This window comes from Oncorhynchus kisutch, linkage group LG11 (genome assembly GCF_002021735.2).
Source record: "Oncorhynchus kisutch isolate 150728-3 linkage group LG11, Okis_V2, whole genome shotgun sequence".
Lineage (NCBI taxonomy): Eukaryota > Metazoa > Chordata > Actinopteri > Salmoniformes > Salmonidae > Oncorhynchus > Oncorhynchus kisutch.
This window is the reverse complement of record NC_034184.2, coordinates 77,317,023-77,339,729: the sequence shown is the minus strand read 5'-3', so window position 1 is coordinate 77,339,729 and position 22,707 is coordinate 77,317,023. Positions and strand designations below refer to the sequence as shown.

The following is a 22,707-nucleotide window of genomic DNA, read 5'->3' as shown; positions in this document are numbered from 1 at the left end:
CAATGAGAGAGGAAGGAGAGAGAGAGAGAGAGAGGAGAGAGAGAGAGAGAGAGAGAGAGAGAGAGAGAGAGAGAGAGAGAGAGAGAGAGAGAGAGAGAGAGAGAGAGAGAGAGAGAGAGAGAGAGACAGAATGAGAGAGAGAGATGGATTAAGGAAGACAATCAGTGTTCTTCTCTTTTCCAACAGAAATACAACAAATCCAATGAAAGGTAGTGATGTGGATGTACATCCTCTATAATAAGACTCTGAAATCAAAACAGAATAAAGAGAAAGTAATAAAAAAGTGAAGTGCAGATTTCTTTGGAGGAATTAAGTCTTAAATCATTCATAAAATATCAAAACAACGCGAGATGTGATGAAATAAAAGGCAGGCGATTTTGACTTCAAGTAGGCAATTCGCCAGAGCCATGAACATACAGACGTCAGTCAGTGAGCTACTCCTCTCCATGTTGACACAAAGGTTCCGGAACAATCACATTCTGAAAAAGAACGCCACTAAAATTCTAACTGGACTGGAACATTCAGAAAGCTTTTGGTGACAACATTGCATCTGTAAAAATTCTAGAACAAACCCAGTTGGCCAAATCTTAGTGGCTGCATCTCAATAGTATAATAATTAATTTCTCTCCTTGAGACGAGGAGAGGAAACCACTTCAGACTATTCACATACACCCTGGACCTGATCAAATATGTAAAAAAGGGCACCCTTCCTTCCTAGGGCTCAGTGCTGTCCCCTGTCCAGTCAGGCAGGTGTGAAGGATGCATTCAGAAGGCGTTCGAGCAGAGACCCTGACCTGGCCCATCGTTGGAGCCTGGGCTGGCGCTCCCAGACAATGGAGGCTCATGGGATATGTAGTGTGCTTGCTGCTAGGAGGTTCGGCGGTGGAAGAAGGATCACTTCTTTCTCTGGAAAACGTTGGCCAGCATGGCGCCGGACGTGGTCAGCTGACCCATCTTACTCAGGAACTTGGTCTTGGCGTCTTCCCCAACCAGACTGGCAGCGATGGACACAGATCTACAGCAACACACAGTTTGAACACATATAAATATGTATTAGCAGTTAAACATAGCATCATCATTGGTCCACAGATAGACAATATGGTTATATTGATGATAGCCTGTACAATGGGATATATAATATAGTGTACACGTGGATATAGATTATATTATATAGTGTACACTGGGATATAGATTATATTATATACTGCACATTGGTATATACTGTAGAATACAAACTAAGCAAAAAATAAACGTCCATTTTTCAGGACCCTGTCCAAATAACGTCATAGATCTTCATTGTAAAGGGTTTAAACACTCTTTCCCATTCTTGTTCAATGAACCATAAACAATTCATGAACATGCACCTGTGGAACGGTCATTAAGACACTAACAGCTTACAGAGGGCAGGCAATTAAGGTCACAGTTATGAAAACTAAAGAGGCCTTTCTAATTACTCTGAAAAACACCAAAAGAAAGATGCCCAGGGTCCCTGCTCATCTGCGTGAATGCGCCTTAGGCATGCTGCAAGGAGGCATGAGGACTGCAGATGTGGCCAGGGCAATAAATGGCAATGTCCGTACTGTGAGACGTCTAAGACAGAGCTACAGGGAGACAGGACGGACAGCTGATCGTCCTCGCAGCGCCAGACCACGTGTAACAACACCTGCACAGGATCGGTACATCCGAACATCACACCTGCGGGACAGGTACAGGATGGCAACAACTGCCTGAGTTACCCCCCTGAACACACAACCCCTCCATCAGTGCTCAGACTGTCCGCAATAGGCTGAGAGAGGCTGAGAGAGGGCTTGTAGGCCTGTTGTAAGGCAGGTCCTCACCAGACATCACCGGCAACAGCGTTGCTTATGGGCACAAACCCACCGTCGCTGGACCAGACAGGACTGGTAAAAAAGTGCTCTTCACTGAAGAGTCAAGGTTTTCTCTCACCAGGGGAGATGGTCGGATTCGCGTTTATCATCAAAGGAATGAGCGTTACACCGAGGCCTGTACTCTGGAGCGGGATCGAATTGGAGGTGGAGGTTCCAACATGATCTGGGGCGGTGTGTCACAGCATCATCGGACTGAGCTTCTTGTCATTGCAGGCAATATCACCGCTGTGCGTTACAGGGAAGACATCCTCCTCCCTCATGTGGTACCCTTCCTGCAGGCTCATCCTGACATGACCCTCCAGCATGACAATGCCACCAGCCATACTGCTCATCCTGATATGACCCTCCAAGCATGACAATGCCACCAGCCATACTGCTCATCCTGATATGACCCTCCAGCATGACAATGCAACCAGCCATACTGCTCATTCTGTGTGTGATTTACTGCAAGACAGGAATGTCAGTGTTCTGCCATGGCCAGTGAAGAGCCCAGATCTCAATCCCACAGAGCACATCTGGGACCTGTTCGATTCGAGGGTGAGTAGAAAGGCCTCTTTAGATTATATAGTTTAGATTATATAGTTTAGAGTTTAGATTATATAGTTTAGAGTTTAGATTATATAGTGCACAATGGGATAGATTATGCATGGCGTATACCAAACATTAAGAACACATTCCTAATATTGAGGACCCCCCACTCTTTTTTTGCTCTCGGAACAGCCTCAATTCGTCGGGGCATCGACTCTACAAGATGCTGAAAGCGTTCCATAGGGATGCTGGCCCATGTTGAATCCAATGCTTCCCACAGTTGTGTCAAGTTGGCTGGATGTCCATTGGGTGGTGGACCATTCTTGATACACACGGGAAACTGTTGAGCTTAAAAATCCCAGCAGCGTTGCAGTTCTTGACACACCCCATTCAAAGGTACTTAAATCTCTTGTCTTGCCCATTCACCCTCTGAATGGCACTCGTACACAATCCATGTCTCAAGGCTTAAAAATCCTTCTTTAACCTGTCTCCTCCGCTTCATCTACACAAATTGAAGTGGATTTAACAAGTGACATCAATAACGGATCACAGCTTCCACCTGGATTCACCTGGTCAGTCTATGGTATGAGAAAGTTAGACGCACAAATATCCTACCCCCAAGACATGCTAACCTCTCACCACTACAATAACAGGGGAGGTTAGCATTTTATAATCACACCCCAAATACATGCTAACCTCTCACCACTACAATAACAGGGGAGGTTAGCATTTTATAATCACACCCCAAATACACGCTAACCTCTCACCACTACAGTAACAGGAGAGGTCAGCATTTTATAATCACACCCCAAATACACGCTAACCTCTCACCACTACAGTAACAGGAGAGGTCAGCATTTTATAATCACACCCCAAATACACGCTAACCTCTCACCACTACAGTAACAGGAGAGGTCAGCATTTTATAATCACACCCCAAATACACGCTAACCTCTCACCACTACAGTAACAGGAGAGGTCAGCATTTTATATCACACCCCAAAAACATGCTAACCTCTCACCACTACAATAACAGGGGAGGTCAGCATGTCTTGGGGGGTATGATATTTCTGGGTCTAACTTTCTCACGCATTATTCCGGACTATCTGTAATCATGGTAGCATCCACATTAATGTAAAAGTGTTAAGAAACATATTTCATTCTTATTTACAATAAAAGTGACTCCAAAATAATGTAATCAATTGCACTCTGGGAGGAATATGGGAACAAATTCTTAACTTTTGACTACTTTCATACACAAGTGAATTTGTCCCAAATGGGGGGGGGGGGGACTACGTACAAAAAGTTCTGTAATTTCTAAATTATTCACCCGATATGGATGAAAATACCCTCGAATTAAAGCTGCTAGTCCGCACTTCAACCTCATAGTCAATGTATCACTTCAGAGTACCAAAACAATATATTTGGAGCTGACTGTAGATAGCCTGAAGAATGGGAAATGATTACATAGGTACACTGAATGGTTTTTACAGGCTATCATTCATCTAGTATGCTTTATATATAGTCTTAATATTCTTGGTCTCCCTAAACATCCAATTCAGAGAGGTGTTGCTGTTAACTGTCAGATTAGAACATTCTCATTTCTTTGCCGTGACCTTGACCATATAACTAGACTGGTAAAAACAGTTGCTTAAGTGTTAACAATAAAAGTTCCTTCTGTTCTCTACTGACTGACAGTTAAGAGAGTTCCTCTTTTTCCCCCCTCTCTGCCTAACTGGGGTTGAACAACAGCAGATAGGACGCAGTAACAACATCACAACGACATATGGTCAATACTGGAAGGAAAGTTATGAGCCACAGTAAAATGCTGGAGTTGAGCTGCTTAGTCGTAACATGGTTGTTAAGAGACGTGATAAAACAAGCCCATATCGGGGATGGATCCTGTCATTAGACATCACTGTTGTCTCTGACACTGTGCATTATGATGACAGAGATTCTAGTTATAACTGTTGTCTCTGACACTGTGCATTATGACAGAGATTCTAGTTATAACTGTTGTCTCTGACACTGTGCATTATGATGACAGAGATTCTAGTTATAACTGTTGTCTCTGACACTGTGCATTATGATGACAGAGGTTCTAGTTATAACTGTTGTCTCTGACACTGCATTACAATGACAGAGATTCTAGTTATAACTGTTGTCTCTGACACTGTGCATTACGATGACAGAGATTCTAGTTATAACTGTTGTCTCTGACACTGCATTACGATGACAGAGATTCTAGTTATAACTGTTGTCTCTGACACTGTGCATTATGACAGAGATTCTAGTTATAACTGTTGTCTCTGACACTGTGAATGATGAGAGATTCTAGTTATAACTGTTGTCTCTGACACTGTGCATTATGATGACAGAGATTCTAGTCATAACTGTTGTCTCTGACACTGTGCATTATGATGACAGAGATTCTAGTCATAACTGTTGTCTCTGACACTGTGCATTATGACATGATGATGACATTCTATGAAGAGAAAACAGCCTAAAAACAATTAAGGCAGAAAACTATTGTGTGTGTTGCTAGGCTACAGCCTCAGAGTTCAAATGTTGAAATGTTGATGCACACACATCCCTCCTCCTCTCACCCACACTACGGCTGTACTCCTCCCTAAACTCCCCTCCTCCTCTCACCCACACTACGGCTGTACTCCTCCCTAAACTCTCCTTCTCCTCTCACCCACACTACGGCTGTACTTCTCCCTAAACTCCCCTCCTCCTCTCACCCACACTACGGCTGTACCCCTCCCTAAACTCCCCTCCTATCACCCACACTACGGCTGTACTCCTCCCTAAACTCCCCTCCTCCTCTCACCCACACTACGGCTGTACTCCTCCCTAAACTCCCCTCCTCCTCTCACCCACACTACGGCTGTACCCCTCCCTAAACTCCCCTCCTATCACCCACACTACGGCTGTACTCCTCCCTAAACTCCCCTCCTCCTCTCACCCACACTACGGCTGTACTCCTCCCTAAACTCCCCTCCTATCACCCACACTACGGCTGTACTCCTCCCTAAACTCTCCTCCTCCTCTCACCCACACTACGGCTGTACTTCTCCCTAAACTCCCCTCCTCTCACCCACACTACGGCTGTACCCCTCCCTAAACTCCCCTCCTATCACCCACACTACGGCTGTACTCCTCCCTAAACTCCCCTCCTCCTCTCACCCACACTACGGCTGTACTCCTCCCTAAACTCCCCTCCTCCTCTCACCCACACTACGGCTGTACCCCTCCCTAAACTCCCCTCCTATCACCCACACTACGGCTGTACTCCTCCCTAAACTCCCCTCCTATCACCCACACTACGGCTGTACTCCTCCCTAAACTCCCCTCCTCCTCTCACCCACACTACGGCTGTACTCCTCCCTAAACTCCCCTCCTCCTCTCACCCACACTACGGCTGTACCCCTCCCTAAACTCCCCTCCTATCACCCACACTACGGCTGTACTCCTCCCTAAACTCCCCTCCTCCTCTCACCCACACTACGGCTGTACCCCTCCTAAACTCCCCTCCTCCTCTCACCCACACTACGGCTGTACTACTCCTAAACTCCCCTCCTCCTCTCACCCACACTACGGCTGTACTTCTCCCTAAACTCCCCTCCTCTCACCCACACTACGGCTGTACCCCTCCTAAACTCCCCTCCTCCTCTCACCCACACTACGGCTGTACTACTCCTAAACTCCCCTCCTCCTCTCACCCACACTACGGCTGTACCCCTCCTAAACTCCCCTCCTCCTCTCACCCACACTACGGCTGTACTACTCCTAAACTCCCCTCCTCCTCTCACCCACACTACGGCTGTACTCCTCCCTAAACTCATATATGATTCGCCAAGGGGGACCAGTACGGAAAACATAAACAACATCACTACAGTAACTTGCTTTGGATAAGAGCCTCTGCTAAATGACAAAATAAATCAAATAAAAAGACTCATGTTGGGGATCAAAACCAGCAGGCTAGGAAAGTGTGTGTGTGTGTGTGTTTTGAATGCTCTGACATAGCACACAGACACATGGGCGCTGTTTTAATGGTGTGTGTAAGTACTCACCCCTCAGCCTGTCCGATCCCTCTGTTCTCTACCTTGGTTTCCCCCTCCTTGATCATGGAGCTCAGGATCACCTGCAACAAGACACACAGCGGAAAATATGCCAGATTGCTGTGCTGTGGAAAGTATGCCTGGTGAGTCTCCCTTCTGGAGACAACATCACGCTGTGTGGTGAGTGGTCTGGGAATCAGCTGGTCTTTAGCTGGCATGGGAAACAGGTCAGTTGATGGAGTTTGGAAGAGCTACTGTATGGTCAATGTGAGAGTGCGTATGTACCTCGTGTTCAGGAGATAGCTGTTCCATGTCCGCCCTCAGACACCTCAGTCCAGGCAGGAAGTGATTCACCATAAGCTCCTCTGAGATGACTGGAACAGGAAGTCAAGGAGAGGACAACCAAACACTAACAGAGTTGAAAAGAAAAACTTACCAGACATCTAAATACTAACACAGGGGTTTAACAACACATATTGGACAACCAAACACTAACAGAGTTTAAATAAATGTTTTACTAGACAACTGAAGACTAACACAGAGTTTAACTACACTAATATTGGACAACCAGACACCAACACAGTTTTACAAAACCTACTGACCAACTGAACACTTACAGCACACAGAGTTTAACAGTGAACACTTGACAACCAAACACTAACACAAGTAGGTAAGATTCATGAGGATGGTACATGACTACATTACCCAGAGGGCCACAGTACTTCCACTGGCTCGTCGCACACTGATGATGTCACAGCCTCAGACTCTGATAGTGAGCGATCTGTCAGGGGTTTTGGTACCAAGCCTCAGCCAGCTGGGTAGTGGGTGTATGAAGGTCACCAGGTGGTGGGTATGTGATGGGTGGGTGGTGGGTAAGGGTGTATGAAAGTCACCAAAGAGGAGGTTAGGGAGGTCTCTGAGCTGTGAAATATGCCCTTGTGGAACCACACCATTTTGGGAACACATTCAGGGAAGGACGTGCATGCCCACGCACTGAGCCCTATGCTGGGAACTCTGACCAAAGGCTTGGAGCCAGCTCTCCCTCTCTCATTTTCTCTCCTGGCTTCTCCCTCTCTAAGGCGGGCTGTGGTCTCTTTCTCTCTCGCTCCTTCTCTCTGTGGGCTGTGGTCTGTCTCTAACTCCCTCCCTCTCTCTCAGTCAACCCTGTAATCAGCCTACAGTGCCAAAACAGAGAGTTTATTTTCCTTTTTCCACTCACCGACGGGATAGGCAACCACACACACACACACACACACACACACACACACACACACACCTCTGTCACACATATACAAAGATCAAAGCTGATGCCAAAGCATAGATAACATGGTTGACATCAGCTAGAAAAGTTTGGAGGCACACAAACATAGAAATCATTTTCTATTATAGCTGTAGGTTTGTGTGCCTTCAAACTTTTCTAGCTGATGTCAACCATATATATATATATATAAAAATAACAAAACAGGGCAGGGCAAGTTATGCCCAGAACCACAAATAGTGAACTTTTAACCCCGTCGCATAGGACCCACTGACTCCGGTAACCTAGGCTGACTCCGGTAACCTAGGCTGACTCCGGTAACCTAGGCTGACTCCGGTAACCTAGGCTGACTCCGGTAACCTAGGCTGACTCCGGTAACCTAGGCTGACTCCGGTAACCTAGTCTGACTCCGGTAACCTAGTCTGACTCCGGTAACCTAGTCTGACTCCAGTAACCTAGTCTGACTCCAGTAACCTAGTCTGTCTCCAGTAACCTAGTCTGTCTCCAGTAACCTAGTCTGTCTACAGTAACCTATACAGTAACCTAGTCTGTCTACAGTAACCTAGTCTGTCTACAGTAACCTAGTCTGTCTACAGTAACCTAGGCTGACTCCAGTAACCTAGTCTGTCTACAGTAACCTAGTCTGTCTACAGTAACCTAGTCTGTCTACAGTAACCTAGGCTGACTCCAGTAACCTAGTCTGTCTACAGTAACCTAGGCTGACTCCAGTAACCTAGTCTGTCTACAGTAACCTAGTCTGTCTACAGTAACCTAGGCTGACTCCAGTAACCTAGTCTGTCTACAGTAACCTAGTCTGACTCCAGTAACCTAGTCTGTCTACAGTAACCTTGGCTGACTCCAGTAACCTAGTCTGACTCCAGTAACCTAGGCTGACTCCAGTAACCCAGTCTGACTCCAGTAACCCAGTCTGACTCCAGTAACCTAGTCTGTCTACAGTAACCTAGTCTGTCTAAAGTAACCTAGGCTGACTCCAGTAACCTAGTCTGTCTACAGTAACCTAGTCTGTCTACAGTAACCTAGTCTGTCTACAGTAACCTAGGCTGACTCCAGTAACCTAGTCTGACTCCAGTAACCTAGTCTGTCTACAGTAACCTAGGCTGACTCCAGTAACCTAGTCTGTCTACAGTAACCTAGGCTGACTCCAGTAACCTAGGCTGACTCCAGTAACCTAGTATGTCTACAGTAACCTAGGCTGACTCCAGTAACCTAGTCTGTCTACAGTAACCTAGTCTGTCTACAGTAACCTAGTCTGTATACAGTAACCTAGTCTTGACCTAGGTCGTGTTATTCCAAAGACAGAAGCTGAGAAACGGCTCATAAAAAAAGTGACTCAACTTGGTACATGTAGCTGTTGGCCCCAATGAATAAAGGGTGAGCTAAGTTTTGAACACACCGTAGCAGGACACACACACACACACACACACACACACACACACACACACACACACACACACACACACACACGTTGGTGGTACAGAAGGTGAAGGACACAGCAACAGGAGAGAGCGCTGTAGGCCTCAAACAGCTGAGTAGCGATGTCCATCCTCTTCCTCTCTGTATTCTGGGCGTTGTTATCCAACGCCAGCTTGTGGAGGTGGGGGAGCACAACTGAAAGATGAAAAACACACTATTACTCTGTGTGTGTGTGTGTGTGTGTATGAGCCACTTTTTTGTGTGTGCCTTTGCATTAGTGTGTGACAGTACTGACACTCGTCTCTGAAGCGTGGCTCAGTGTTGGGTCCGACCCGGCCAAAGGTCCTGATGATCTCCATGTGTAGAGAGTGTTGGTCCTGGTACTGTGGGTCCTCCAGGAACGACGCCAGCTGCATCTTCACACGCTCCAATAGCTGGTACATACAAACACATTAATATACACACAGTCTCATATATATATATATATATATATATACACACACACATACACACACAGTCATATATATATATATATACACACACAGTCTCATATATATATATATACACACACAGCCACATGAATGTACACACACATATACAGTCATATACACTGCTCAAAAAAATAAAGGGAACACTAAAATAACACATCCTAGATCTGAATGAATGAAATATTCTTATTAAATACTTTTTTCTTTACATAGTTGAATGTGCTGACAACAAAATCACACAAAAATTATCAATGGAAATCAAATTTATCAACCCATGGAGGTCTGGATTTGGAGTCACACTCAAAATTAAAGTGGAAAACCACACTACAGGCTGATCCAACTTTGATGTAATGTCCTTAAAACAAGTCAAAATGAGGCTCAGTAGTGTGTGTGGCCTCCACGTGCCTGTATGACCTCCCTACAACGCCTGGGCATGCTCCTGATGAGGTGGCGGATGGTCTCCTGAGGGATCATGCTGGAGGATGTTGCAGGCAGCAGAACGTTCTCCATGGCGTCTCCAGACTGTCACGTCTGTCACATGTGCTCAGTGTGAACCTGCTTTCATCTGTGAAGAGCACAGGGCGGCAGTGGTGAATTTGCCAATCTTGGTGTTCTCTGGCAAATGCCAAACGTCCTGCACGGTGTTGGGCTGTAAGCACAACCCTCACCTGTGGACGTCGGGCCCTCATACCACCCCCATGGAGTCTGTTTCTGACCGTTTGAGCAGACACATGCACATTTGTGGCCTGCTAGAGGTCATTTTGCAGGGCTCTGGCAGTGCTCCTCCTGCTCCTCCTTGCACAACGGCGGAGGTAGCGGTCCTGCTGCTGGGTTGTTGCCCTCCTACGGCCTCCTCCACGTCTCCTGATGTACTGGCCTGTCTCCTGGTAGCGCCTCCATGCTTTGGACACTAAGCTGACAGACACAGCAAACCTTCTTGCCACATCTTGCATTGATGTGCCATCCTGGATGAGCTGCACTACCTGAGCCACTTGTGTGGGTTGTAGACTCCGTCTCATGCTACCACTGGAGTGAAAGCACCGGCAGCATTCAAAAGTGACCAAAACATCAGCCAGGAAGCATAGGAACTGAGAAGTGGTCTGTGGTCCCCACCCGCAGAACCACTCCTTTATTGGGGGTGTCTTGCTAAATGCGTATAATTTCCACCTGTTGTCTATTCCATTTGCACAACAGCATGTGGAATTTATTGTCAATCAGTGTTGCTTCCTAAGTGGACAGTTTGATTTCACAGAAGTGTGATTGACTTGGAGTTACATTGTGTGGTTTAAGTATTCCCTTTATTTTTTTGAGCAGTGTATATACACACACATACATATATACACACACATTCATATATACATAGATTCATATATACACACACAGTCATATATATACAGTGGGGCAAAAAGTATTTAGTCAGCCACCAATTGTGCAAGTTCTCCCACTTAAAAAGATGAGAGGCCTGTAATTTTCATCATAGGTACACTTCAACTATGACAGACAAAATTAGAAGAAAAAAAATCCAGAAAATCACATTGTAGGATTTGTAATGAATTTATTTGCAAATTATGGTGGAAAATAAGGTATATATATATCTACATATATATATATATATATATATATATATATATAAAATGCAGTGCCTCTTTGCTTGACATCATGGGAAAATCAAAAGAAATCAGCCAAGACCTCAGAAAAAATATGTTCATCAAAAAAAGTCTGGTTCATCATTGGAAGCCATTTCCAAAAGCCTGAAGGTACCACGTTCATCTGTACACACAACAGTACAACAACAGTACGCAAGTATAAACACCATGGGACCATGCAGCTGTCATATCGCTCAGGAAGGAGACGTGGTCTGTCTCCTAGAGTTGAATGTACTTTGGTGAGAAAAGTGCAAATCAATCCCATATTATTAACAAGCATTTCATAAGTGTCAACGGCTTTTATTGACAATTACATGTAGTTGATGCAAAGAGTCAATATTTGCAGTGTTGACCCTTCCTTTTCAAGACCTCTGCAATCTGCCCTGGCATGCTGTCAATTAACTTCTGTGCATATCCTGACTGATGGCAGCCCATTCTTGCATAATCAATGCTTGGAGTTTGTCAGAATTTGTGGGTTTTTGTTTGTCCACCAGCCTCTTGAGGATTGACCACAAATCCTCAATGGGATTAAGGTCTGGGGAGTTTCCTGGCCATGGACCCAAAATATCAATGTTTTGTTCCCCAAGCCACTTAGTTATCACTTTTCCCTTATGGCAAGGTGCTCCATCATGCTGGAAAAGGCATTGTTCGTCACCAAACTGTTCCTGGATAGTTGGGAGAAGTTGCTCTTGGAGGATATGTTGGTACCATTCTTTAATCATGGCTGTGTTCCTAGGCAAAAGTGTGAGTGAGCCCACTCCCTTGGCTGAGAAGCAACCCCACACATGAATGGCCTCGGGATGCTTTATTGTCGGCATGACACAAGACTGATGGTAGTGCTCACCTTGCCTTCTCCGGACAAGCTTTTTTCCGGATGCCCCAAACAATCGGAAAGGAGAAAATGACTTTACCCCAGTCCTCAGCAGTCCAATCCCTGTACCTTTTCCAGAATATCAGTCTGTCCCTGATGATTTTCCTGGAGAGAAGTGGCTTCTTTGCTGCCATTCTTGACACCAGGCCATCCTCCAAAAGTCTTCGCCTCACTGTGCTTGCAGATGCACTCCCACCTGCCTGCTGCCATTCCTGAGCAAGCTCTGTACTGGTGGTGCCCCGATCCCGCAGCTAAATCAACTTTAGGAGACGGTCCTGGCTCTTGATGGACTTTCTTGAGCGCCCTGAAGCCTTCTTCACAACATTTGAACCGCTCTCCTTGAAGTTCTTGATGATCCGATAAATGGTTGATTTAGGTGCAATCTTACTGGCAGCAATATCCTTGCCTGTGAAGCCCTTTTGTGCAAAGCAATGATGACAGCACGTGTTTCCTTGCAGGTAACCATGGTTGACAGAGGAAGAACAATGATTCCAAGCACCACCCACCTTTTGAAGCTTCCAGCCTGGCGCAGCAGGGTAGCCTAGAGCGTTGGGCTAGTACCGAAAGGTTGCAAGTTCCAATCCCCGAGCTGACAAGGTACAAATTTGTCATTCTTCCCCTGAACAATGCAGTTAAGCCACTGTTCCTAGGCTGTCATTGAAAATAAGAATTTGTTCTTAACTGACTTGCCTAGTTAAATAAAAAAATAAACAATTCAAACTCAATCAGCATGACAGAGTGATCTCCAGCCTTGTCCTCGTCAACACTCACACCTGTGTTAACGAGAGAGTCACTGACATGTCAGCTGGTCCTTTTGTGGCAGGGCTGAAATGCAGTGGAAATGTTTTTGGGGGATTCAGTTAATTTGCATGGCAAAGAGGGACTTTGCAATTAATTGCAAATCATCTGATCACTCTTCATAACATTCTGGAGTGTATTCAAATTGCCATCATACAAACTGAGGCAGCAGACTTGGTGAAAATTAATATTTGTGTCATTCTCAAAACTTCTGGCCACGACTGTATGTAAACTTCTGACCCACTGGGAATGTGATGAAAGAAAAATTATTCTCTCTACTATTATTCTGACATTTCACATTCTTAAAATAATTGGGCTAAGGTGTATGTAAATTTCCAACTTCAACTGTACACACACACACACACACACACACACACACACACACACACACACACACGTTCATGCATGTGTGTAGTATGTACATGTATATCTGTTTGTAAATATCGACGTTGGTACCTCTTTGTGTGTGACCATCTCCATGATGGTACCAAAGGCAGGGATAGTAGAGATCCTAACTGACCTGTAAACCAGACAGGAGTTACAATAGAGACAGCTCTCAGCTTTATAAACACTAGGTGCAGCTCTGACAATAACAATATAAAACTGACCAACACCAACCAAGAGGAAGAGGTTACGAGAGAGAGAGAGGGAGGAAGAGGTTACGAGAGAGAGGGAGGAAGAGGTTACGAGGGAGAGAGAGAGGGAGGAAGAGGTTACGAGGGAGGAAGAGGTTAGGAGGGAGAGAGGAAGGAAGAGGTTAGGAGGGAAGGTTAGGAGGGAGAGAGGAAGGAAGAGGTTAGGAGGAAGAGAGGAAGAGGGGAGGTTAGGAGGGAGAGAGAGGTGAAGACAATCAGGACCTGAGAGTTGGAGGAGGGATCTGCTAAAAAGTGGGTGAGGAGGAAAGGGGGTAAGATATTACAGCTGAGCATGCTGGGATACCTCGAAATGCAGCCAATCAGAGAACGGATTGAGTTAGTGTTGCAGACTGATGATGCGACGAACATGATTGGGTAGTTACTAGATGGTTATGCCAGAAAGGACAAAATCACCTATATCTTCAGGACATTAGAGATTTTATATTAATTGACTATAGTTAAGGTTTGGGCTTATGAAATGGTTTAGGTTAGAGGTAAGAATTTGGGTTAGTGTTTAAAATCACATTTTATATTTAGAACGCATCCTACTTCTGTCCTTTCAAGCACGGTTATATAGTGATGACCGGGTTGTGGGTTAGTGATGCAGGCTGGTGACCCAATAATAACTTGTGATGGGTAATGTCGCACACTGATGGTGCGTGGTGTTAGTGACAGTCAACATTAACGTCACAGAACCGGTCGACCGCACCTTAACCTCTACAGGAAGAAACCCCAAAGAATAGTTTTTTTTACCCAGAGTCAGACAGACTTGAAACCATCTGAGAGACGAAAGAAAATATACATTTTTAGAGAGCACCTACTTTGTACTGGGTTCATGCTGTACTGCCTCAGTGTCTCTATCCCTGAGTTTGAGACACAATTTTGTTAAATTCAGTTAAGTTCACGTTATTTACCTTCGAGTCATATTTGTTTCGCATTCTGAGCTCTTTGATTGTCTGCCCCAATCAAATCAACTATTAAACAAATCAAAATCTCCTGATGATGTGGGGTTCTTCCTGTGAGGTGGAGGTAGGGTCAAGGTGGCCAAACGAGGCAGCAGGGGGAAACTTACATTTCAGGGTCGCTGGAGAGAGTGATGAGAGCGGGCACCACCCTCTGAGCCACCAGTGTCTCATTCACCCCCTTCACCAGCAGCTGAATGGACAACACAGCCGAAAGGTCACAGTGATGTCACAGCCCATGGACAGAGCCAGCAGTGTCATGGCAACATGCCGAAAGAGAGGGAGGTGGGGATTAAGAAAAACAGAAAGAAAGTGATAAACAACAACAAGAAGTAGCAGCATGACACACACACTATGAGATGGTGGGAGGGGGGAGAGGGGTGTCTATACAACTATGACAGTGAAGGGGGGAGAGGGGTGTCTATACCAAAATGACAGTGAAGGGGGGTGTCTATACCAAAATGACAGCGAAGGGGGGTGTCTATACCACTATGACAGTGAAGGGGGGTGTCTATACCAAAATGACAGTGAAGGGGGGTGTCTATACCAAAATGACAGGGAAGGGGGGTGTCTATACCAAAATGACAGAGAAGGGGGAGAGTGGTGTCTGGTGTCTATACCACTACGACAGTGAAGGGGGAGAGGGGTGTCTATACCACTACGACAGTGAAGGGGGAGAGGGGTGTCTATACCACTACGACAGTGAAGGGGGAGGGGGGGGGGGGTCTATACCACTACGACAGTGAAGGGGGAGAGGGGTGTCTATACCACAACGACAGTGAAGGGGGAAAGGGGTGTCTATACCACAACGACAGTGAAGGGGGAGGGGGGGGGTCTATACCACTACGACAGTGAAGGGGGGAGGGGGGTGTCTATACCACTATGACAGTGAAGGGGGAGGGGGGGTCTATACCACAACGACAGTGAAGGGGGAGGGGGGGGGGGGGTCTATACCACTATGACAGTGAAGGGGGAGGGGGGGTCTATACCACTATGACAGTGAAGGGGGAGGGTCTATACCACTATGACAGTGAAGGGGGAGGGGGGGTCTATACCACTATGACAGTGAAGGGGGAGGGGGGGTTCTATACCACTATGACAGTGAAGGGGGAGGGGGGGGGGTCTATACCACTATGACAGTGAAGGGGGAGGGGGGGGGGTCTATACCACTATGACAGTGAAGGGGGAGGGTCTATACCACTATGACAGTGAAGGGGGAGGGGGGGGTCTATACCACTATGACAGTGAAGGGGGAGGGGGGGGGGGTCTATACCACTATGACAGTGAAGGGGGAGGGGGGTCTATACCACTACGACAGTGAAGGGGGAGGGGGGGTCTATACCACTACGACAGTGAAGGGGGAGGGGGGGTCTATACCACTACGACAGTGAAGGGGGAGGGGGGGGTCTATACCACTATGACAGTGAAGGGGGAGGGGGGGTCTATACCACTATGACAGTGAAGGGGGAGGGGGGGTCTATACCACTATGACAGTGAAGGGGGAGGGGGGGTCTATACCACTATGACAGTGAAGGGGGAGGGGGGGTCTATACCACTATGACAGTGAAGGGGGAGGGGGGGTCTATACCACTATGACAGTGAAGGGGGAGGGGGGGTCTATACCACTATGACAGTGAAGGGGGAGGGGGGGTCTATACCACTATGACAGTGAAGGGGGAGGGGGGGTCTATACCACTATGACAGTGAAGGGGGAGGGGGGGTCTATACCACTATGACAGTGAAGGGGGAGGGGGGGTCTATACCACTATGACAGTGAGGGGGAGGGGGGGTCTATACCACTATGACAGTGAAGGGGGAGGGGGGGGGTCTATACCACTATGACAGTGAAGGGGGAGGGGGGGTCTATACCACTATGACAGTGAAGGGGGAGGGGGGGTCTATACCACTATGACAGTGAAGGGGAGAGGGGGAGAATGCTACATCTCTTCACCAAGAGTGTATTTTATCTAGGTCTTATTCCGTTTCAGTCCTAGGCTTTTCCCTAGCTCCTACCTCTTATGTTTTCACAAGGAAGTGGTTCTGGCTCTGGGATGGGGTTAGGGATTCAAATCTAAATCAGGCCATTAAAAGGAAAGGCAATAACAAGCAGAGGCTGCTGCAGGGGAAAGACACAGGGAGGCAAACCAGTATAGTTCAGTTTGCATAATGCAACTGAAAACCCTTTAGAATCCATGGTCTGACATTAGCCACTAGAATATAAAGCTTTTTGTTCAGTGAGTTAACGTGTGTGTGTGTGTGTCGCGGCAGGGTGTCGTACCTCAAACATGCATGCAGCGGTGCAGCGGACCAGAGCCGAGGTGTGGACCACACCATACCACAGTACTGTCAGTAACATGTCATGGTAGACTGGGTTAGCTCTGAGAGAGAGATGGAGAGAGGAGGTGTGGACCACACCATACCACAGTACTGTCAGTAACATGTCATGGTAGACTGGGTTAGCTCTGAGAGAGAGATGGAGAGAGGAGGTGTGGACCACACCATACCACAGTACTGTCGGTAACATGTCATGGTAGACTGGGTTAGCTCTGAGAGAGAGATGGAGAGAGGAGGTGTGGACCACACCATACCACAGTACTGTCAGTAACATGTCATGGTAGACTGGGTTAGCTCTGAGAGAGAGATGGAGAGAGGAGGTGTGGACCACACCATACCACAATACTGTCAGTAACATGTCATGGTAGACTGGGTTAGCTCTGAGAGAGAGATGGAGAGAGGAGGTGTGGACCACACCATACCACAGTACTGTCAGTAACATGTCATGGTAGACTGGGTTAGCTCTGAGAGAGAGATGGAGAGAGGAGGTGTGGACCACACCATACCACAGTACTGTCAGTAACATGTCATGGTAGACTGGGTTAGCTCTGAGAGAGAGATGGAGAGAGGAGGTGTGAACCACACCATACCACAGTACTGTCAGTAACATGTCATGGTAGACTGGGTTAGCTCTGAGAGAGAGATGGAGAGAGGAGGTGTGGACCACACCATACCACAGTACTGTCAGTAACATGTCATGGTAGACTGGGTTAGCTCTGAGAGAGAGATGGAGAGAGGAGGTGTGGACCACACCATACCACAGTACTGTCAGTAACATGTCATGGTACACTGGGTTAGCTCTAAGAGAAAGATGGAGAGAGGAGGAGTGGAAAAGAGAGGGAGAGGAAAGAGGAGAAGGGAGAGAGATGGAGAGAGTGAGGGAGAGGAAAGAGGGTGGAGACAGATATGGAAGGAGGGGAGAGAGGAGTGGAAAAGAGAGGGAGAGGAAAGAGGAGAAGGGAGAGAGATGGAGAGAGTGAGGGAGAGGAAAGAGGGTGGAGACAGATATGGAAGGAGGGGAGAGAGGAGTGGAAAAGAGAGGGAGAGGAAAGAGGAGAAGGGAGAGAGATGGAGAGAGTGAGGGAGAGGAAAGAGGGTGGAGACAGATATGGAAGGAGGGGAGAGAGGAGTGGAAAAGAGAGGGAGAGGAAAGAGGAGAAGGGAGAGAGATGGAGAGAGTGAGGGAGAGGAAAGAGGGTGGAGACAGATATGGAAGGAGGGGAGAGAGTAGTGGGTAAGAGAGGGAGAGGAAAGAGGAGAAGGGAGAGAGATGGAGAGAGTGAGGGAGAGGAAAGAGGGTGGAGACAGATATGGAAGGAGGGGAGAGAGTAGTGGGTAAGAGAGGGAGAGGAAAGAGGAGAAGGGAGAGAGATGGAGAGAGTGAGGGAGAGGAAAGAGGGTGGAGACAGATATGGAAGGAGGGGAGAGAGGAGGGAGAGTTAGAAAGAGGGGAAGAAGATAGAGAGAGGGAGATCAAAGTAAATAACACACATTGCATATTTCACAGGTATTACCCATCATCTCTGACTATTGTCTGTGTCCGTCCTTCAGTCCGCTCGTGTGGGTCAGTGTCCGTCCGCGCGTGTGGGTCAGTGTCCGTCCGTCCGGGTCAGTGTCCGTCCGCGCGTGTGGGTCAGTGTCCGTCCGTCCGTCCGGGTCAGTGTCCGTCCGCGCGTGTGGGTCAGTGTCCGTCCGCGCGTGTGGGTCAGTGTCCGTCCGCGTGTGGGTCAGTGTCCGTCCGCGCGTGTGGGTCAGTGTCCGTCCGCCTGTGCGTCTGTCCGTGTGCATTACCCCAGCTCTATGAAGGAGGCTTTGAGGCTGTCCAGAGGGGCGTGGGAGAGAGACAGGGTTGTCATGACGTCCTCTAGAAAACCAACCAGCAGCTTACGATCCTCATCCTGGTGGAACACACGTTACACACACACATACGTTACACACACACATAGGTTACACACACACATACGTTACACACACACATACACACACACAGACTATGCTGAGTGTCAGTTGTTTTTTTAGTTGTTTATTTCAACTAAATGTAACATTCATGAAGAGCACATGTTCAACTGAATAAACAAACAAGTTTTCCAACATCACAAGGTTAAATCAGTAGATTTCATATTAAAATCAGCCAGGAGGAATGGAACTTGTTTTGTGCAACAGAGACTGGCAATTGAACACAAGCTTCACATTAACTTTATCGTTCAAACATTTCTGTCCTGTCTATCTATCTAACAGTGTTGATGTGTTGTACTGGACTCAGTTTTCCACCATAAAGCAGAAATCGGCCAAAAAGAGTAGAACCTTCTTTTACACTATGATTTGACTATTAGATGTTCAATGTCTCTTTTAAATAAAATAAAAAAGGAATAGTTTCACCTTATTAAAAGGAGAATTCAGTTTAAGCAACAAGGTTGACCTTAGAATGAGGGACAGCTAGAGGGATTAATAACATAAATAAATAAACGATCCTCTTCAGAAACGACTTTGTCAAAGCAACAAAATAACTCGGGCCTGACAACGATGGTGAAACTTGGAGAGATGATGTGGTTAAGTGGGTTAAATTCTTCCTAGACGTAACAGAGGATTCACACAGGCGTCATAATGCACTGTTAGCATTTTAGCAAGTCTCCCTTCATACAGAAGCACCTGATTCATAGAATTTTCCATGTGGTCTATACTAAAGAGCACTTAATTTAATATAACAGGCTTTTTAAAAATTATATTTTTGTGCACAATTTCTACCTAAAATATGAAAGTGGAACAACCAAGTTATTAGAAAGATGGATCATTGTCCCGATGCACAAAACCCCACTTGTTTACCTGATTGTAGCATGTCAGTACACCTGAAGCATAGACTGGAACTGTAGCCTTGGTCAGAATAGCATTCCCGGTTAAAGCATCTAGGAGAGAGAGAACAAACACTGGAGAAAGAGACATACGACCGTGTAACTTATTTCCACTTCAGTAGGTTTATAAAACAGAGAATATTTGCACACAAGACGAGACACAAACAAAAAACTCACGGCAGAGGTATTGGCACCACGCGCTCGTTTAAACCCACGGCAGAGAGTATTGGCACCACGCGCTCGTTTAAACACACGGCAGAGAGTATTGGCACCACGCGCTCGTTTAAACACACGGCAGAGGTATTGGCACCACGCGCTCGTTTAAACCCACGGCAGAGAGTATTAGCACCACGCGCTCGTTTAAACACACGGCAGAGAGTATTGGCACCACGCGCTCGTTTAAACACACGGCAGAGAGTATTGGCACCACGCGCTCGTTTAAACACACGGCAGAGGTATTGGCACCACGCGCTCGTTTAAACACACGGCAGAGAGTATTGGCACCACGCGCTCGTTTAAACACACGGCAGATAGTATTGGCACCACGCGCTCGTTTAAACACACGGCAGAGAGTATTGGCACCACGCGCTCGTTTAAACACACGGCAGAGAGTATTGGCACCACGCGCTCGTTTAAACACACGGCAGAGAGTATTGGCACCACGCGCTCGTTTAAACACACGGCAGAGAGTATTGGCACCACGCGCTCGTTTAAACACACGGCAGAGAGTATTGGCACCACGCGCTCGTTTAAACACACGGCAGAGAGTATTGGCACCACGCGCTCGTTTAAACACACGGCAGAGGTATTGGCACCACGCGCTCGTTTAAACACACGGCAGAGAGTATTGGCACCACGCGCTCGTTTAAACACACGGCAGAGGTATTGGCACCACGCGCTCGTTTAAACACACGGCAGAGAGTATTGGCACCACGCGCTCGTTTAAACACACGGCAGAGAGTATTGGCACCACGCGCTCGTTTAAACACACGGCAGAGAGTATTGGCACCACGCGCTCGTTTAAACACACGGCAGAGAGTATTGGCACCACGCGCTCGTTTAAACACACGGCAGAGGTATTGGCACCACGCGCTCGTTTAAACACACGGCAGAGGTATTGGCACCACGCTCTCGTTTAAACACACGGCAGAGAGTATTGGCACCACGCGCTCGTTTAAACACACGGCAGAGAGTATTGGCACCACGCGCTCGTTTAAACACACGGCAGAGAGTATTGGCACCACGCGCTCGTTTAAACACACGGCAGAGAGTATTGGCACCACGCGCTCGTTTATACACACGGCAGAGGTATTGGCACCACGCGCTCGTTTAAACACACGGCAGAGAGTATTGGCACCACGCGCTCGTTTAAACACACGGCAGAGAGTATTGGCACCACGCGCTCGTTTAAACACACGGCAGAGGTATTGGCACCACGCGCTCGTTTAAACACATGGCAGAGAGTATTGGCACCACGCGCTCGTTTAAACACACGGCAGAGAGTATTGGCACCACGCGCTCGTTTAAACACACGGCAGAGAGTATTGGCACCACGCGCTCGTTTAAACACACGGCAGAGAGTATTGGCACCACGCGCTCGTTTAAACACACGGCAGAGAGTATTGGCACCACGCGCTCGTTTAAACACACGGCAGAGGTATTGGCACCACGCGCTCGTTTAAACTTCGGAAATAGTCAGAGGATGAGGAGTGACAGGGAAACACCCAATCCTACTAATCCCAATAAAACAGATTGTTTACGAAAGGGGTGTGTGTGTGTGTGTGTGTGTGTGTGTGTGTGTGTGTGTGTGTGTGTGTGTGTGTGTGTCTTCCACTTACCCACATTCTCTTCAGAGAGCAGTAGGATCTCCTGGAACTGTGGTTTTACCTGAAAGAGAGAGGACACCCCGCTATAGTCAGCACCAATGAAATGAATCGGAAAGTGCAGATTGTGTCCAGCACGAGGCCAACAGCAGACCAGTACACATTCTTACCTTCGTGTTCGTGAAGATCTTGCCAAACGTGCGGCAGAGTCTCCAGAAGAAGCGTGAGAACTCATGGACACACGTAGTGGAGGTTACAGAAATACCACCTACTATCTCTATCAGCTGGGGAAGCCTGGAGAGAGGGGGGGTCAGGATTGTGTGTGCGTGCGAGCATACATGTGTGTATATGTGTGTGTGTGTGTGTGTTTGTATATACACTACATGACCAAAAGTATGTGGACACCTGCTCGTCAAACATCTTATTCCGAAATCATGGGCATTCAACGACACTTACATCTTTTGTGTTGCCTATTCACCCACTAAATGGCACACATACACAATATATGCTTTAATTATCTTACTGCTTAAAAATCCTCCTCCCGTTCACCTACACTGGTTGAAGTGGATTTAACATCAATAAGGGATTATTGCTTTCACCTGGATTCACCTGGTCAGTCTGTCATGGAAAGAGCAGGTGTTCCTAATGTTTTGTCCACTCAGTGTACATATGTGTGTGTAGTGTAGAGACCACTCACAGTTGATTGACCACCCACAGCAGACTGTCCCAGCCCGTAGTGCCCTCATGTTCTAGCTGGTAAACATAGAGGATGAGGAGGCCGCTCAGCATCTCCCGGCTGCCCACGACAGTCGCTACATCCTGAAGAGGAGACGCTGGCCGAGGGAACCGCGTCACTGAGGGGTCAAACAGGAGTTATAGGTTAGGGGTCAGAATATGGTAGTCAGAACATAGCAAGGTTACTGGCTTCCAACTTCCTGTGTGTTTCATACCCTCTATGGGGGGGGATGTCTCCCTGCAGGGTGAGCCTGTGTTTCCTACCCTCTATGGAGGGGATGTCTCCCTGCAGGGTGAGCCTGTGTTTCCTACCCTCTATGGGGGGGATGTCTCCCTGCAGGGTGAGCCTGTGTTTCCTACCCTCTATGGAGGGGATGTCTCCCTGCAGGGTGA

General features: G+C 47.2%; 1 protein-coding gene across 9 annotated transcripts in view; it reads right to left on the bottom strand.

Moving 5' to 3' along the window:
* The window catches only part of LOC109899208 (RAB11-binding protein RELCH homolog), a 70,987-nt gene that overhangs the window by 686 nt on the left and 47,594 nt on the right, over positions 1-22,707 (bottom strand). For 4 of the 9 annotated variants that reach the window (XM_031836340.1, XM_031836341.1, XM_031836343.1 and 1 more), the window contains 14 exons: positions 22,277-22,433; positions 21,750-21,873; positions 21,595-21,643; positions 19,731-19,810; positions 18,699-18,805; positions 16,852-17,707; positions 14,684-14,766; positions 14,433-14,474; positions 13,433-13,496; positions 9,469-9,607; positions 9,252-9,368; positions 6,767-6,855; positions 6,494-6,564; positions 1-1,015 (listed from right to left, as the gene is read on the bottom strand). The exon at positions 1-1,015 is cut by the window's left edge and continues 686 nt beyond it. In XM_031836340.1, coding sequence (XP_031692200.1) covers positions 895-1,015; positions 6,494-6,564; positions 6,767-6,855; positions 9,252-9,368; positions 9,469-9,607; positions 13,433-13,496; positions 14,433-14,474; positions 14,684-14,766; positions 16,852-17,707; positions 18,699-18,805; positions 19,731-19,810; positions 21,595-21,643; positions 21,750-21,873; positions 22,277-22,433 — 2,099 coding nt within the window. In that variant the 3' untranslated portion in view covers positions 1-894. The remainder of the gene's footprint in view (positions 1,016-6,493; positions 6,565-6,766; positions 6,856-9,251; positions 9,369-9,468; positions 9,608-13,432; positions 13,497-14,432; positions 14,475-14,683; positions 14,767-16,851; positions 17,708-18,698; positions 18,806-19,730; positions 19,811-21,594; positions 21,644-21,749; positions 21,874-22,276; positions 22,434-22,707) is intronic. The other 5 variants (XM_031836348.1, XM_031836349.1, XM_031836346.1 and 2 more) reach the window with 4 other exon arrangements.